Source organism: Zosterops lateralis (genome assembly GCF_965231275.1).
Source record: "Zosterops lateralis genome assembly, chromosome: 2".
Classification (NCBI taxonomy): Eukaryota; Metazoa; Chordata; class Aves; order Passeriformes; family Zosteropidae; genus Zosterops; species Zosterops lateralis.
Window position 1 is genome coordinate 9,774,814 of NC_139763.1, and position 19,131 is coordinate 9,793,944.

Here is a 19,131-nt window from a genome sequence, read left to right on the forward strand (position 1 = left end):
AATGAAACAACATATTTAATTACTGAGCCCTGTTCTCAATCCATTTATTTTAATCTAAATAGCAAGTGTTTAACTTGTATCCATTATTCTGTACCAGAAAGAAATTATTCTAAATGAAAACTCTTAATTAAATAATCCAGAAAGTCTCTGCCAGAAGTAGGCAAAATTGTATTAACACAAGATACATAAAATGGTGAACAAATCTTATAAACATGTTTTGATACATTTTATTGTGTGCTTATTATAGTGATGTTGTGAAGACTTTATTTGTGCCTTGTCTTTCTTAAAGCAACTCACAAAGTTTTATTCAGTCATTTGTGAAATTTTTTATTAGCATCTGAGCTGAATAATCATGGCTTAACGTTTACAACTAAGTAATTCATCAGGTCAGAGGGAATTTATTGTTTTGTATAAGTACCAGAAGGGAAGGTGCAAAAAGGATGGAAGAAGGCTCTTTTCAGTGGTGCCCAATGACAGGCAACATGGAAATTCTTATCTGAGCAAAGGGAATACTTTTTGTCCTGTGAAGGTGATTGAGCACTGGAACACATTGCCCAGAAAAATCATGGAGTCTCCATCCTTGGAAGTATGCAAAACCTTTTTGCACATGGTCCAGGTAGGGGACTCTGCTTGGAGAGGGGTGTTGGAACGTTTGTCTGTGAGGTGTTCCCTTCCAACTTCAAGTATTCTGGGATGTTGTGAAGCTGCCAGAAGAAAGGGAAAATACAACTCTACCTCTTCATAATTCATGAAGCAGAGAGTCCCCTAGAAATGCAATCATTGTGGACCATCTGTGAAAGGAACCTCCCTTGCATCCCACCTACATAAATGAGCTTTACTGAAGGAAGGAAAATGGTTATGTAAGTATTAAAACATAGGATGAGACAAATTTAACTTTTGGTATTTTGCATGGTTCCTTTATTAGTTTTTTTACTTACTTTTGTTTTGTATAGAACTTGAAATTATTTGAAGTGCATTATGTTCCATTTTATTTGTCCCAGGGAAGATGCAAATAGGAGTATCCTGCTTTTTTGCCTTAAACTACACCCAAAATCTAATTTTTATGTTAGGGTGATCTCTTGTTCTGCCTTCATACTTTCCTTTTGTAGGGTGCACTGTTTTTCATATCACCTGCAATTCACTGAGAAAACTATCTGTGTCTGGTTTTCCAAACGAGGATGTGTTTTATATCAATTCTTAAAAACAGAAACAAGACAAAGCCTAGTGATCTCTACTGACCTCAGAATTCCAGAATCACAGAACTGTTTAGGTGTTAAGGAACCTCTTGAGATCACCTCATCTATCCAAACCCTCAGTGGCTCAAGCAGGGTCATCTCCAGGAGGTTGTTCAGGACAATGTTCACTCAAGTTTTGAGTATCTACATGGATGGATGCTGTTGGTTGTATAATGACAATGTCAATGTATGATGTCAATTCAGAATTTTTTTTTTTTTAATATTTTCTCATTGAGACTGAATAATTATAGTACTGATGCAGCAAAACTAACACAGGCTGCTACACTCATTTTTTTAAATTAGAATCCCGAACAAGGGATTGTGGTCTTGTTTTAATGAAAGGGAACAAAAAATTCAAGCAGCCTTGTTGGAAGCACAAAAAAAAAAAAAAAAAAAAAAAAAAAAAAAAAAACCACCAAAAAAGAAAAAGATGCAAACAAAAATGAACCCACCCTTAATAAGAGTCAAGGCAGAAATGTTATCTGTTCTTTATTAAACTCTTGGGATTTAGCAATGAAACACTTCTGGGAGAGCTGCTATAAAAAATCTTAGTTTTCATATGTAACCCAGGATTTTATCTCTTCCAGCAGATGAAAATAAATTAATACCTAGGCCTGACTTCTTTTTATGCATTTCTGATACTGGTGCGCTGGCAATATCTCACTCTTTACTATCTGATCTCAATCCTCCTTTTCTAGATGAGTTCCTTGAGAAGGAATTAGCAATAATTCCCCAGCAGCAGCTGCTGTGTATGAATATTTTGGAGGTTGCCCTTTCTTGATTCTGAGGATAATAAGAGAAAAGAGACCTAATTATACTGGTTGTGACCTAAACCCATCACAGTTGACATTTACATGGCCAGTGCTAATTTTAGCAGAGCCGTCTGTGGGTTTAATCAAAATGCTGCTGTAGTAATTTTAATGGAGAAGCTATCAAGAAAACAAACAAACAGAAGTGCCCCCTCCTAAATTATTCTCTATGAGGTTTCAAGAAGACATTTGAACTCTGTTTCCCTTCTTTTTCAAGTAAAAGAGACTGAACTGAGTGCTCTTCTTCTGGGTAAAGTCAATGGGAGGCACTCAGATGCTACAGAATTAAGAGCAGTGCATCAGGGAGATGCACTTAATATCTAGAAAATCTAACTGCAGAGCACCTTACTAACATGAAAAACACATGGCTTTAGGTTAAAGTTCAATGGGAGGATAACATATTGTGGAATATTTTGTTCCTTGCCATCACAGTTTTATCACCATGGCACTACCTCGTATGCTTGCTCTTGACATTTTTCCTAATCTACTGTAGAAGCAATAAAAAGTATCTTTACCCATCAGTATTCCTTCCAAATAACATCCCAGCTGTGTGTATCCACTGCTGCTTTAATTTTAGTTCTCACAGTTCTCAGACTTCTAGGGCTGCCACAGAAGTTACACAGAGCTCAACCACAGTGTAGTAACCCAAAGAACTGAAGCCAGGAATTTGAAATACAATAATTTTGATTTATTATCTAATCCAATTCTGAGTTCTAGGCTCAGTGCCTGAGGAATCTTTCACAGAAATCAGTGTTCTCCAGCAGTAATCTCCAGCAGGCTCTGGGGAGGCTAGAGGCAAGGCTTAACAAAAGGTTACCTAAAAATGAAGTGAGGGAGGATGCAGAGCTCCACACACTTCTTTGTAAGGCAAATTACAGCCTTTGGTTTGAGTCAGATACCTTCAGTCTTTGAAGGGTCAGTGAGCTTCCTCTGCTAAATTTAACTGTTTCCTAATAGGCTGTAGGACAGTGAAAGGGGAGTGAGGTATTATCAAAATCTGGTCCAAAGCTTTTTACCAAATGTGATGTACCTGTGTTAAGAAAAGGGACTTGCTCTGGATTTCTTACACAGAATTTTTGGATAGTCATTGCAGTAAAATAATTACATGAAGACAAGGGATCAGCCATTGGTATTAGATTTTTGGTATCTCTGGGAGAGTAATTGAGGCCGCCAGGCAAATAGGAGCAGGTAACACTGATTTTTATCAAAGTTGTACATGGAGTGATTTTCTGTGTGCTAGCACACATTCTCTAAATGGGGAAGAAAAAAATAAAAGCAAATTATTTTTTGCCATTAGGTCTATTTTATCTATCTTATAAACTAGCCAAATCATAATTAAATAAATCTGTATTAGCAGTTAATGATCAGTTGGTTAGTTGACAGCTACAGGCAAGCCTGATGATACAAAAATTACCATCATTATGAACATCTTCTATTAAGATTTCTTATTAAAAATGTGAACACAATCTGTTTCAACAGCAATATTATAAAATTTGTCTTTTCATGATCTTTAATAACCAATTTTCTGCCAGAATGACTCAGAATGCTATCATATGGATTCTGTATTAAAATCTTTTTGAAAAAAAACCAAGAGGCTCTGTCCTATAACAGGCATAATTAAGCTACAGTTCAAAATATCTATGGAATGTATATAACTAGTTACGAGTTTACAGTCTGTTCTATTTGCCATCTGTTAAAAGCTTTCCAAATGAAACTTAAGGATGTGCTGTAATGGTGTTACACACTGTTTACATTATTTTGATATCCATGTATGTGTGGATTCAAGGCAATCTAATTGCAAATATATCCTGAAGTATACTCCTCTGTTTTAAAGATATTACAAGCCTTTGTCTTAACTAAAGCAGAGTAAGCCCAAAGTGGGCAAATCCCAGCAGAGCGTTGACTCTTCTCTCACTGGGGGAGAATAGTGTGTCAGTGCTGTACTGGGTTTCTGATCCAGAGGGATGGATCCCAGTTCAGATATCTTCAGGGGTATTGCAGCTACGCCTGATATCAGCTTATTTATTTCAGATACTGGATTAAAAAGGAGTTGCTAATTTTAAAAGATTTTCACTTTGACCGTGTGGTTGCCAACCATACACATATATATTATATATCTTTAAATTTGGTTATGGGCTTGATAGATAATGCCTTGAAAATCTAAGGAAAAATCTTAAATCTTTATCTAAATGAGAAAAAAACCCTATAGTTTATTTTTTTTTTCATATAGATACTAACATCTTAATGGATTTTTAATTAGGATATTTTCAAGCTCTTTCATGATACAAAACTTCAAGTTTATTTCAAAGGCAAATTGCTCTTGCATGATGAACTTTGGAAATACACAAGAATTAAGCAATCACAAATGCAAAGCAGTTAGTTAATTTTCATAATTATATATGATAAACCTCTTACATACAGAAATTCAGATATGTTTAGGTAAGAATTTCCTACAGCTTTTCATATTTATAATAAAGTGAGGCAGTGGTCTATATTTGATGTCCTGAGGCCTTTTTAACTGGGAGAGGTAGAAATCCTGCAGAGTTCTGTGGTTTTAAATATTCCCAACTTTCCTAATTTAAGACTGATTTTCCCATCTTAATTTGGTTACTTTATTTGAATTTAAGAGTGTTTCTAGCAAAAAGCTTAATGCCTGTAGACTTTATAATTAAATGCTGGTAGGGAATTAGTGCAGATGAGGAGTCCAGACTCCTGTTGTGTGTTTTGGAGAGCTGCTCCTCAAATACTTCTCTTTCTCTCCCTGATGTGACTTCAACTTTGTTTTGTCTTTCTGGCCATTCCTGTGTTCCTGTCTGACATCATTTTACTCAGTCTCCCTACACTTCCACCTCCATTCCCAAACTTGTGCGCATTCACCTTTTTTTTTCTCCATTTCATCCTTCCCAATGCGGCACTACAATTTCCCTACCATTCACTCTTCTACAACTCTCAGCAATGAGGTCTTCACCCTCGAGGAATTTTGGCTATAAGGAGGGTGAGCATTTGTAGCAGCAGGTAAAGTTTCTCTGCTGACATTTTTTGAGCAGGAAGCCAGTTGTGGTGATCAAAGAAGAATCCCCAGGAGGGTGCTGCATGTCCCAGGCAGGGTGACTCCAGCAGATCCAATCATTCTCAGGGAGTGATATCTACAGAACTGTATCAGTTTGTATTCATTGTAGAAAGCATAAAATATTATCACAAAAACTGATTCAAAGCTTAATGTAAAAGTAGTTACTTATAACTAAGAGGATTTTCTGCAGATAGAATTAAAGCTGAAACCATAACCCTGAGGTGTCATTTCCTGAAAATTCCAAGAATTCTTTTCAAACTAAGAGCTTTCTAGTTAAAAGACTGATTTATTTGTTCTACTCTTTGTAATCTTTTGATTATTTCTGTAATAGGTGAGGTAGAAGTTCTGACACTTGGCAAACTGGCAAGTCACTGGGAAAAGGCCCTTGTAGATTGAAAATATCAGGCTACCTTCATTACAGAAAACATGTTTAGTTGCTTTATTTTTTTAACAGAAAAATCAATCAGATAAAAAATCATGGAAAAGGCATGGTTTGTATAATAATAATACTGAAGATGCATTAAAATATATTACAGTTGTCTTGAATGTGAGCATTTGGCTTTGGATTGATCTTTTTTCAGTGTTACTCACAGATGTAACCCACTGAAAAAAAAGTTGCAAAAACATGACTTAGGCCCTATTAAAATATGGGATTGGCATGCATATGTTACATATGCATGCCTGAATATTAAATGTGAAACATTCACTTAATTGTGGTTGTCTTTTGGGGTTTTTTTGTAGCAAAGGTAGGGTAAAATGGAAATTTTACAGGGAAAAGCATGTAATATGATAAAAAGTTAAACAGTGATTAAAAAAAGAAAAAAAGAAAGATATGGGTAAAATGATAGAAAATATTTTGAAAACTTTCAAAATACCACATGTTCCATCTTGCAGGAATCCGATTAGGTCCAAAAGAAAAAGTGGATGTTCCTGTGTTATTCATACCAGCTGAAATGAAAATTTATAAAGCAGTGGTGATAATTCATATAAGGAGGGAAGACGGTGAAAACTGGCCTTATAAGGGGTCTGCTGGATCAAAAACTGGATCAAATACAGATTTAAAAAGGTAATTTATTCTAATAGGAAAGGAAAAAGTAGTTGAGGGATGCTCAATCCCATCATCATTTATCCCATTGACTGTTCATGTGTAGCTCCCAAGGACAGTCCAGTGTCTGATTTTGAGGGCAGTGGGTATCCATCAAAAGCTTTTAATGTACCCTGCAAAATATGCAGATTCAGGGTAAGATTTCTGTCTGTTTTAATACTTACCTATTCTAGCTTTAAATAAAGAAAATATAAAGTACTGGCTGCTGGTGCAGTTATGGATATTGAACAAATGAAAGCTCTTAGGTACCTCTGTTTTTTCAATATATTAGGGTTAATAATGATTCTCATCCCAATATTTTTATGTAATTCATAAACTGCAGAAACTTTCAGTGTAAACATAACCTGACAGAATGCAGACCCAGCCAAATGTTTTCAGATCTATAATATTCAAATACACTAAATAGATCTAAATTATTGCTGATATAATTTATACCTGATATATGTAGCTGGATTTTATTTCGTATTTTTCTCAGATATGGTTAGCATTACAGCTTACAATAGAATAGAGTCTATCCTTTCCAACAATTCCTAAGTCTAGATTATTTTGGAAACAGAATTTGCAGCAGTGTAAATGATACTCTTATTTTTCTAGAAATCTTATTGTAGCAGAGAACGGCGAAACTCAGGGAATTGTCTGGCTCTATCCAATTAATGGAACACCTGAAGCACCACAGCAGAAATCAGGTAGGTAATGCTTGAAAAAAGCTTGAACAATATCTTCAAGAATATTTAAGAAAATCAAATGGTCAGTTATATTCTCACCTGCTCTATCACAAGAATTTGCAACAGTACTTGGCTATATCTTAAAAAAAAAAAATCCTCTCCCACTTCCAAAGCAAATCTAGATCATTACTTTGTTCTTATTGTAAAATATAAAAGGTTCTAAAAGGATGAAAGGAGTTGGGGACAGTTGTAAATTTTAAGGCCTGTGCCCTTCATTATCCTGAGTTTGAGAACTGAAGGTAAGCTGAACAAAGGACTGGCTCAAGGGTAGACTTCTTCTTGCATACCCAGATCACCCTTCTGGAGAGTCTACAGGGTGCAAAATACTGGAGTGGATGTTCACTGCTTCTTCTCAGCCTTGAATTTCATGTCTTAATCAAAACCAGAATATAAAGTATTGTGAATAGCAGTAAGTTTTCCCTTACTTACTGAGAAGTAAACTTTCATTAAAAGATGAATGACGTTCTTGGAGGTTTCTTGCTTATTTTGGGGATAATAAATCCTTATGCATTTGGCCATCTGGATTTTTAAGGTGTGATATAATTCAAGAGCTATGAAACAGGAAGTTGTGAACAGCTTTTTAAATGTATAATCTTGAAACTACAGCTCAATGTGTAGATGTGGGACCAGCCTCTCCTTTCAGCTTACCTTTTCTTGACTGAATAAGTGAATATAATACCTTCCTATATTAAATGTATTAAGATACAGGAACAATTTCTGGAAAAACATAGAAATAGATATTTGTACTTTCATTAATTTATATTACTTAAGGGCTCTTTACTTGCAGACAAATGCCAGTGATGTGATATTAATTAGAGCTTTCATCTCTTTAATTTGCACTTTAATACCTTAAGGGATGAAATAGAATATTATCATGTAATCTACTGTTGCCCAAAATGATGGCTTTAATGAGTCTCATTAGCATTAGAACTATGTATATTAATGTAGGATGTTTGCTGTGTTATTTAGAGCTGTTGTGTAATTCACTGGTACTCTTCAAGATAAATCTCCCTTTTATTGGGCTGTTGCTTTCATTGAAATCACAGAATCATTAAGGTTGGAAAAGACCTCTAAGATCACGGAGTCCATCCATTAACCCAGCACCTCCATGTAACCACTAAACCACATCCCTAAGCACCACATCTCTGTGGTTCCTGAATATTTTTAGGTGTGATGATTCCCCCAGTTCTCTGGGCACCTTGTTGCATCACCTGGCCACCCTTTCCATGAAGAAATTTTTCCCAAATCCAATCTAAACATGCCTTTGGCACAACTTGAGGCCGTTTCCCCTTGTCCTGTCGCTTGTTACTTGGGAGAAGAGATTGGCCCCCACCTGGCTACACCCTCCTTCCAGGTGGTTCTAGAGATGGAGATGGTCTCTCCTGAGCCTTCTCTTCTCCAGGCTTGACCCCCCCCCGGACCTCCACTGTCCTCTGGACTCATTCCAGCCCCTCAATGTCCTTCCTGAACTAAGAGGCCCAAAACTGGATTTGAGGTGTGGCCTCACCAGTGCCCAGTACAGGGGGACAATCCCTGCCCTGGTCCTGCTGCCACACTATTCCTGGTCCAGGCCAGGTACCTTTGGACTTCCTGGCCCCTGGGCACACCTGGCTCATGTTCAGCTTGTTTTTCACCAACATCCTCAGGTCCCTCTCCACTGGGCAGCTTTCCAGCCATTCTCGCCCAAGCCTGGGGCATTGCCTGGGGTTGTTGTGACCCAAGTGCAGGACCCCCAATACTTTTTAGGTAGCATTCATGAATTGTTTAAGTCACATCACTTCTGTATATGATCAGAAGCTCACATACTATCAACTCTTACATAATTTTAAATTCCTAAATGTTTTTTAAAAACAGCAAAACTAAATTGTAGCATATTTATAACTGTTATCCATTAGTTTATGTTCAGTAAATGTTTTTAATACATAAAAAAGCTTTGCATTATTTTTGAATACATATTGTTCTTTGGCCATCAGCAAGTAAGGTTGGGCTAATATTTTCTTTTCCCAAGGAAGTACTTGGTCTTTCAAGAATGTCCTATAAAACAGAAATAGGTGTTCATAAGTGTGTTTATGGAATTTTCCATTCCTGCCTTGATTTTGAAAGCCCATGGTTTTCAGTTATAAATGGGCATTTAGAAAACTCACATTGTAAGGTATAAATCCAAGGCAGGTAATAACAAGAAATCCACTTTAGAAAAAATTAAATATTTTACATAATGATCAAAAGAATATTGTCATCTCTTTTAATGCAGACAGTTATTAGAATTGCCTGGAGGCTACAAGTTTCTGTGTCAAAACCCCAAATTGCTTTGCTGGTGTATTAGGGAGTTCATCTTTGGGTCATTCTTATTTGCATCTTAATGTACTTAAACTTCTAGAAGTCACTTGGCTTTCTATCTCATGAGACCAATTAAAATGATCAGTGGTCACAACCCATGTAGTACATGTTAAGTAGGTGATACCTTGGCTATCTTATAACAGTGATTACAAATGGGGGATCATCTGGAATATTCTTTTAATTCTTGTAGAATGTAGAGTCAAGGAAGCATACAGCAAATTTAATTGGAGGAGACCACTGGGGGTCATCTAATCCAACTACCTGCACAAGGGCAGCTTGCTCAGGGATTTGCAGTCAAATCCTGGATATATCTGAATTTTATTCGAAATATTACTCAGCCATTTAGGAAAAAGAAAATGTAAAATCAATTCTGACAGTAATATGAACTATAGAATTGAAAATGACACAATGTGCACACAGTAATCTGAAACATTTGGTAAACTAGTGGAATACAGAGAATGTAATCTATTTTTAAATGTAAGGTCAAGATGTGTGTTTAACTATTTCAGTAACTCTTCCTCATGGAAATTCTTACACCCTGTTAAACAGAGAAAAACCAAGGGAGAAAGGAAATTACCTGTTGTGTAATTATCTATTTTGCAGAGTAATGGTAGTGAATAAAGTGCCAGAACTGAAATTTGAAGCTACATAAACATGATAGGAAAAAAGGGGTTTCCTTCCTCTTTTAAACATTGCATACTGACTCACCATGGTTCCAATCGTTCGAAATTATTGATCATTAATTCCTGATGATAACTTCAGAGTTAATTTTTGATGAAACATTGGGTCTAACTGTGATGAAAATGACTTTTAGAACTTGATACTGAAACATATGTGGTCAGCTGTTCTTTTTCATGTTGATTCCCAGAATTCTAGGAAGTTCTAGGTCTTTTCTTTGGGAAAACATTTTTTTCAATGCTTTTATGTACTTTTTGCCTTTTTCTGTGCCAATAAATACAAAAGAACCAGAAAAAACCCTATTGAAATAAGCTTTATAAAAACTAGTGTAAAAGCTAAAACCTAACAACTTTGTAATGAAAAAGACATACTTTGGAAGCAGTAAATTAAAATCACTTACTGAGCTGAAAGAGTTCCATGATGCTTCAAACAGAAACTCATGCGAGAATGCTTTTTATTCTGGCATATTTCTATTAAAGTTGAAGTTTGAACAATAATATTCTTAAAATAAGAAAGCAAAGAGTAACTTAATATTCTTTCATTTAATCTTAAAACCTTTTATTTTTTTGCTTTTGTTTCTGTCTTGCTTTCTTACTGACATATTTCAAGCTATGCCATAATTCCTGTTAGCAGTTGAACTAAAATGAAGCTACATTTCATGATTAAAGGTGAGAGAGAAATTTGCAGGTTCCCGTTGGGATCTTACTGAACAGATTTTTGTTTGCTTAGCAATATTTTCTACTACTTCATCACATCAGAACAATAGAAAGTGGAGGTTGGGAAAAGCTTTTAGGTTATCTTGCTCCTTACTGGAATTCTGTCTTTTTCTAAGCACATTCAGCTTCTGTGTTTAATTGCTTTGTTAAAATCCAGATTCCAGCGCTTTTCAAATAAGATGTTTTTGCTTTTCTGTAGTTACGATACGCTGTCAAGCCAGGCAGAGAGTGGAGCAGAGAGTGGAGCTGCTGCTGATTGGTGTAATAATGCCTGGGGCCACTGCTCTGCCTGATGCCGAGAATTCTGCCGAGGTCGATACGGACGAGCCGTCCAACACCACGGAAGTCACTGATGGTAAGAATAGTTTTGAAATTGTACTATTTTAGGAAAATTTCAAATAAGTACTTCACCAGATGTGCAGCTCTGCCATGACAATGAGTGAGGTCTGGGCAAATTGTCCCAGTCCTTATTTCAACCATTTTGCAAGTATAGGGTATTTGTTTAACTTACTGTCTGCAGCTATGGGCACCTATGAACCTGAACCTTCCCTTTGTTAAAATGTGTCCTGGATGTGAGGCTTCCATACACACAGTCTCTCCTTTAAAAGAAAGCCTGCACAAATTCTTCAGTTAGAAAAAATACAGCTGTGTAGGCATTGCCAGGAGACATTTATCTGCAGGTTTATAAGATGCATTCCCATCAGCAGGCCAATATTGGTAGCAGAATGGATTGAAGAAGGAGGAATTTTTGAAAGAAGTGATAAAGCTTTGTAAAAGGATAGCTTCCACTTATTGTTAATCTGCTGGGAACAAAGTGAAAATCAATTTATTCAGATACAGCAGCTTTTCAAAATATACCTCTCCTTGAAACTGAATGGTACAACATATAAGTAATAAGGAAAGAATGATTTGTTACTGCTGTATCACCGGTATTTCTGTTGTCATAGTCACTACAACTACACTACAACAAATTTGAAAATTGTGCCCCTTGGAAACTTAATATTTTGGGTCCAAGGTCTTCCTCCTTTATAAGGAAAATGTTATTTAAAAATTATGACACGTAACATGAGACAGACTAATGTGTGTTTAACTTAGCTGTAGATAAGGGAAGGGATTTCACCTGTATTCTGACTTTGTTCAAAGTGATAAAAGATGGGTTTACAGATGTTGCTATAATTGCAGTCTATCAGGCAATCAGTTGGAAGGGCAAGCAAACTTGGCTTTTGTGTCCCATTTCTGCCATTTACAGTCTGTTCCAACAGGGGCTTTGCAGGAATACTGAGTTACAGAAAATGTCCTGCCAAATAGCAGAAATGTGAATAGCTGTAAAAGATAATCAAGATGCATTACATCCTTCCTAGAAGGCCAATTTTCATGCAAACATGCACAGGCTCTGCACATTGATCAATGTAATCTCATATCAGCAATTATTGTCCAGATCTTTAAACAGATTTTATTTCTGAAAGCTTTTAAAATAGGAGGAGATCTGAAGTTGAACTGTTAAAAAGAGCTTGCACAGCATATGCTTACTGATCAGCTAATATTCATAATTACTTTTTAAAATTTTATATTCACTCATATTGCAGTGTCAAAGATAACTTATTTTCTGGGCATATTATCATTTAACACTTCTATATTACAAAGCGGTAAATCCAGTAAAGCAAAAATATGGGAAGTTGTCAGTATAATTTCTTTCTTCTTTGGAGAACTGTAAATAGTATTATAAAAATTTGTTCAGCCTTTTTCAAAACAGTTGTCCATCAAGATACAAAGGCACTTTTGGGTGTTGTGAGGTTGTTTTTTTTTTTTGTTTTGTTTTGGTTTGTTTGTTTTGTTTTGTGTGGGGTTTTTTGTAGTTTGTTGTGGGTTTTTTTAAATCATAGAGTAACAGATTTAGCTCATTATTGGCTCGTCAGATATGAGTGGCCTATCTTAAACGCACCTGGGCTATTTCCCTCCAAAATGGTGGCATCTGAATTGACAAGAAAAATGTGCAGTGAGCAAGCTGAGACTGCATCTTGAAAGTCTTGCAGATTCGTGATGTCTAGTTCTTGTTTTATTCATAGGAATAATTTATTAACACTGACTTCTGCACATGCTACAAGAAATTGATTTGGTGCATTGCATCTTTTTGAGTAAGAAGTCTGGTAATGAAATGCTTTACACATAGGTAGTAAGATCATTTTTAACACTGTGCTTTTCATAGTTTTCAATGACATTTTAATGCCATTATTGATAGATGAATTCGAGGCCTGTTAGGAAGCAAATTAAATGGTACTATCTGAGCTTTCTGCAGTCTACCAGTTATAACATAAATAAAAGTCTAAACCTTTAAGATAACAGTCTGGCACACTGTTCATTTTTTTCTCTTCTGAAAGAATGATTCATCAGAGTTCCTGTGTGATGTGTAGTAAGCAGTTTTCACACCGAAGGATAAATGATGATAATTACTGGCAGATCAGATTTAAACAGCTAATACTGTGCTTCAGTATTTAAATTATTTGGACAAGTATATATTCTTGCTAAGTGAAAAATCTTCAAGCACATTTTTTACATAAAAAATTCAATTTCATGCAATAGAGAGGAGTGCATTTGACACAGAAAGCTGCTACAATTTCTTAAGAAAGGGGGTGTAATCTAAATACTGTCTAGCTCCAATGACATACTTTCTTGTTTAGAAGTCAGCAAAGTTCCAGGGATCAAATAATGAAAGCCTAATATTTTAGATATAGCAAATACAGTATGGACCTTTAAAAAAATACTTTTCAGTTGCATTAAATGCATATTTTCACCCTAAATATATTTTTATCTGTTTTTTTACTTATGGCTCTGAAGATATCTTTTCCACTAAAGAAAATTTAAGAGCTGAGATTCATCCAAACAAGTGTGAAGTTTGCTATTTTTCAGTTTATATATTCAATTGGGAATACAAACATATTTAATTTTCTACAATCTTCTAAAAAAAATCAAAACATTCAAAAATCAGCTTTGGATGTTTGACTGACATTTGACATTCACAACTTTTTGTGCTTGTAGTGGTCCTTGGTAACCTTCCCTTTTCAATTGCTTCAGTTTATCTCCTAAGCCAGCCATGAGGGCTGAGTGTTTCTCATTAACTTCCCTCATCTTTATTAATTCATAGCTCTCCTCACAGCCCAGGGGCTGGTCTCAGCTCTTTGCTCCTGAGTTTTTATTTCTGGGCAGGTTTGATGACAGTTGCCTTGGGGGGGAATAGTGCTGCCCAGGTTCTGTAGGGTAGCACAGGTATGAGGTTGATTTAGGTTATGACCAAGTTTTAGAGCCGTTCAGAAACTCAGACTGAACGGATGGACAGTTCTACTGCACCTGAGAGTGAAATAACATTTTCCAGACATGTTAATCCATAATGTGCATTGGAATTCATTATACAAGGTGTATCTGTACCCTTTGTTTCACTGTTTATAAAGCCTTGATAGCAGCTACCTAATATTCCTGAAACTCATCAGAATGTACAAAAGGCTCTATTTTCTTTCATTTCATTAAAGCAGTTCTTTGAAACCAGCAAAGAATAAACACATATCCAAACACACATTAAAAAGCTGTTTACCATCCCCAGCAGGATTCTGTGTTATCCAGTGGTATGGATTACACTAAATTCCCATTTAATGTGATGGATCTGGATCAGGAGGCTCACCTGTAAGATATAAGGTCAATAAAATTTGGTATGACCAAAGAAATCTTTGGAGACAAGGTATCTTTATAGATTTGATCTCTCACCCAGGGATGTTAATGTGATTGCTGATAAAGTGTAGCAGGTTAATATTGAAAGCAGTATGAAGAAGATAATAATGACGAAGATGGCCCTGTATCCTACTTAAGCCATTTCTGTATTGTCAGAATAACTGTGGCATTATTTTTGAAATTATCCTTGAGGATGAGAAAATTATAGCTATATAAATTAGATTTTCTTCCTATGCAAGAAATAAAAGAAAGGATAACAAAGTGTTTGTTTTGGATTAAGAGTTGATGAAAGCAGTGATCAATGGCAAAATGAAACTGTTGACAAGGGGGTGAACCAACAATTGAGACACTTTATTATGGATTATTGCTTTGTTGTTCGGGGTGACAACTCCTGATGGAAAACCGAGAACTAGTAGAAGTCAAAGTATAAAGCATCAGAGGAGAACTGAAAGTCTTAGATGGATCATTTTGTCAGCTACATAATTTCTGTTTACATCTGCCTCTTTGTTTCTTTATTTATGAGTGAAGCATGGGAGAGATTTGATGTATTGTTTATTTCCATTATTGAACTGAAATAATGCCAGGCATTTTAATGAAGAAGGTCAAATAGTTCTTGTTGATGTACAAGGCTATCATTGGGTCCATCAAAAGGAAGAAAAAATACAGCACAATTTTTTATCTCATGAGTAAACCCTCCTGGTGCAATTTCTTAATACAACTAGAACAATAACAAATATTGGCAAAAAAAAGAACTCGTGAATTATGAGCAGGCAGTTGGGAACTTCTTTTATTTCTGTTTACAGAACTCAGCCATTTCTGTTTCCTTGCCATTTTTTCAAATGTTAAAATCTGTAAGCCTTAGGAATGAGAATCATCATTATGTTGATTGAGATTACTTTCTGATACTTATGCAAAATCATGCTCACTTTAAATATTCAACACATAAAGGGAACCAGATCAATTGTAAATTAATCTGAAGTTATTTTTTCAGCTTCACAAAATTGCAAAAACAAACAATACAAACCAAGAAATAATTAAATTCTGCCAGGTGCTACTCCTCAGGATGATGTAGATCCAGGAAATATGAGAAGTCCAAAAGAACTGCTTGACTAACCCAAATAATGTCTGAAACAAGAACACACAAATAGATATCCCTTAAAATTATTTGAGCTAGTGGAGAAGAAAAACCTGGCCAATATAATTAGCTGGAAAAGTGTATTAATTACTTTAATTGCTATCTGTGATTGCCGTTTCTCCCCTTTCTTGCTCACAGAATTTCCTGTAATCTCTTTGGCTGGGTGATAAGGAAGTATTACTTCCATTAGAAACAAAACCACTACACCCTTGTTTTGTAAAGATATTTTGGGGAAGCTTCTGTAATACAGAACCATGGCCAACACAGCTCTATAGGACCTTAACTGTCCTTCTGGAACATCATAACACCTAACAGTGATCTGTGTGCATTAATTTCCACTTTTTTCTGAATTATTTTCTCATTATTTATGGGATGCCAACAAAGTATTGCTAGTCAAACCCCTTAAGATGCAAACTTAGGTTTTTCTGGGAGAGTGATCTCCTGTCTCTCAGCTGTTTGAATGTTTTTTTATGATAGAAAAGCAGAAGATTTATGCACCTAAATTTGCCTCATAAAATTTATCTGACAGTGTCTGTAGTAAAAAACCACATGTGCAACAAGCCTATCCCAAATGCTCTTCTATTTCTAGGTTGTTACATCCTATTGTCATTTCTGTGATAGAATTCTTTGTCCTTGTCTTCTGTCTCTGAAGTTGAGTTGTTCAAGTTTTGTTGTTCTTACAGAAAATGAATTTATTATCTCTAGATCTTCTTCTTCTCAACTACACTACACATTTCCAACAGAACACGGTGCAAAAATCCCCCAGCAAACTTCCCCTGTTGTTCTGTAAAATGTATAAAACTTTATGTTTTATAAAATTAATCCATCAGTCCTGTTGTTTTGACAGTTTAAGAACACTTTGATCTGAAGCTTTGGAGGTACAAGTAGATATTGAAACTATAAGAAAAGAAGTTACACAGAATCACCACAGGATTTTGGATGAAGCAATAACCTTGAACTATCACTCTTTCTTTGAACCAGCTGAGGAAGACAAAAGTGAAACTTCAGAAATTTACTACTCAAAACTTTTATTCACTCTGAAACTTGATTTGTATCCAAAAAATAACACAAGTGGGTGCTTCCCATGAGGTGAAATGTCTTTATAGTAGAGGAATTTACACTACCCTGTGTGATAAGATGTTCTGTCCTACATGTAACTGAATGCAATCTGCTGGGTAGGGAAAAGGAAGCAAATGAATGTGCTTGATCCTAGTGATCAGGTGGTATGTTCCACTCTCTGTGTCTCGGTTTTGTATATTAAAAAAAGCCAGAAGATAAAAAGTTGCATGCTTTTGTAACAGACCATAGATTGGTGTAAAAGTGTCAAGAATGATTGAAAAAATGGTGACGTGGATTTTCAGTTTAGCCTCCCTGTGTGCCAATTCAATAACCAATAGAATGGTTAGGTTAAAAGTGATCTCGAGTTGTTACTGGTTTCTGTGGGCATCATTGAAAGTGAGGCAAATTACTCTGGATGCCATGGAAAAAATAATGTCTGTGTGAATTAAGACTAAATCATGAGATACATTCCTGAGAAAGTTGCTTTGATGTTTCTGTGCCAAGGTACTGATGTGATCTTTATCTGCCAAAGTTTCTGGCTAAATGTAGACACGGCTAAATAAAAAAGGAAACTTGTTGAAAAAGGATTATAATGTTTATGAAGAAATGAATTTTAATTGTTTCCTTTATAGCATGAATTATAGGGTAGTGTACAAATCTGAGTAGAATGCCACATCAAAGGCAAATAATGTGAGATCCTTTGGGCTGAAGAAAATTCTTTTGGTTTTTCTGAGGTTTTTGCTTCAACTTACTATGGAAGTAATATGAGAATAAAAAAAGTGTTGAAAGTGATGTATGGAGACAGAGTAAAACGAGAATTAGTGAAAAAGGGATCCAGAGAGAGAGAATATATGGAAACAAGCTGCAGGGAACAATACTAGATGCACACCATGTGTTTCATATACATGAAATGGATTCACAAGCTTCCATTTCATTCACTAAACTATGCAGTGTTTTGAAGAACCACATTCTCAAAAAAGAAAAAAAAAAAAAAAGGTGGAGAGAATGCTTTTTTGCTGCTTTACAGTAAAAACTTGATTTAGAAGTAGATAGCTCTTTTAAAGAAGTGTTTTGAAAGAGAAAAATTAGGAAACAGAACAATTGAATGTAAGAGAAAATTTAGGGAAGAAGCATTCCAGTTGAGGCTAAGGAAATAGGCAGTGGGATGCAGGGTGAAAAAAGAGATGTGGATAAGAGAGGAATTTTGTACAGCCTTGAAGATATGGATAAAAGTTTTTGGCTGGATATGGAAAGAGAAAAACTTGCAGAGAAGAGATATAAAGATATATGTGCAGAACTATATTGAGAATTTCCTTGGATTCCTATGAAGATCAATAATTTTATTATTAACCGGAGATCAGGTTTTTATCCATTAATTTCTATGAGTTTAATTTGGTGTCTGGGATTTGGTAATATTATGTTATCTTTGCTTATAATTGTAATGCTCCATACACCCCTCTTTTGTACCTGTATGAAGAAATGTGGTGAAAGGCATATTTAACTACAGCCAGGTCTTTGGGGAGCTTTATGCAATTTATTTATCCTGCTGCTGTTACCCCATAGTTGTGACATTTTATAGTGAGAAACAGATATTTAATTTTCAATTGAGATATCATGTCTTATTACCCACATGATGTCTACTTGAGTGTTAGGATGTTCTTGACTGCTAAACTGCTTTTTGCTTTTATTCCTTTATTACTCTTGAAATTCACTTTTTGATGGTTATTTGAATTTTTACTTCAAAACAGTATTAAAATTATTTACTCTGATGTACAGTAATGTGTCCTGTCTGACTCTACTTTTGCTGGAGAGGCAGAACTCCATGTTTAATATTCATTCCCCACTGCCTGCTGAGTTCCAGCAGTGTCTGTGTGAAAACTCCTGGAAGACAATGGAGAAGCAGGAAAAGGACAAGTGTCAAACAAAACCTGAAAGGGGCTATGAAGGAAGATATTTCAAAAGATTTGGCAGGTGAAGATTAGATGCCAGATATCTGGTAGATATAAGTAGTTAACATCTGGTTTCTTAGTTTCTGTGTTAGCAGTTTGGGGACTATAGATCAAGAGGAGAAGAAATCTTTGGTATGTATCAGGGCCACAGTGGACACTTAGCCTTGGAAAATTATCAGAACCAGTGAAAAAAATCAGTGTGAGTGCTGTGTTACATTCAGCACCAAGGGAAAATAATTAATCTGGTTTATGCAAAGCATGAAACTGCAAATTTATGAATGCCTGGGCTTTAATTACATGTTTGTATTTGGTGATTGTGCTTCCCTCCTTTATGAAATGACTGCAAATAAGAGCAGTTAAGTGAATTCACTTGCATCTCTTTTACTGCATCTATCCAAGGAAAAGCCTTTGCAAAAAAACAAGCAGTTTTGCAGTCTGAGCATGTTTCCATCACAGTTTTAATTTCCATCTGTCTCATTGGAAATGGGAGACAGTGTGAAAGGGAAGCAGGTCCCTTAGGGAGATGCTCCCCTTTGGCAGGTTCATGTCACCGACTGTGCCGTGGGTTAAGTGCTGTTTGTGGAGAACTCAGC

General features: G+C 35.7%; 1 protein-coding gene across 1 annotated transcript in view; it reads left to right on the forward strand.

Annotated features, from left to right (window-relative positions):
• The window catches only part of CFAP47 (cilia and flagella associated protein 47), a gene marked incomplete at its 5' end in the record, with an annotated part of 294,184 nt that overhangs the window by 250,504 nt on the left and 24,549 nt on the right, over window positions 1-19,131 (forward strand). Inside the window, 3 exons of the mRNA XM_083854475.1 lie at window positions 6,009-6,180; window positions 6,814-6,905; window positions 10,875-11,030. Of these exons, the coding sequence (XP_083710601.1) occupies window positions 6,009-6,180; window positions 6,814-6,905; window positions 10,875-11,030 (420 nt within the window). The remainder of the gene's footprint in view (window positions 1-6,008; window positions 6,181-6,813; window positions 6,906-10,874; window positions 11,031-19,131) is intronic.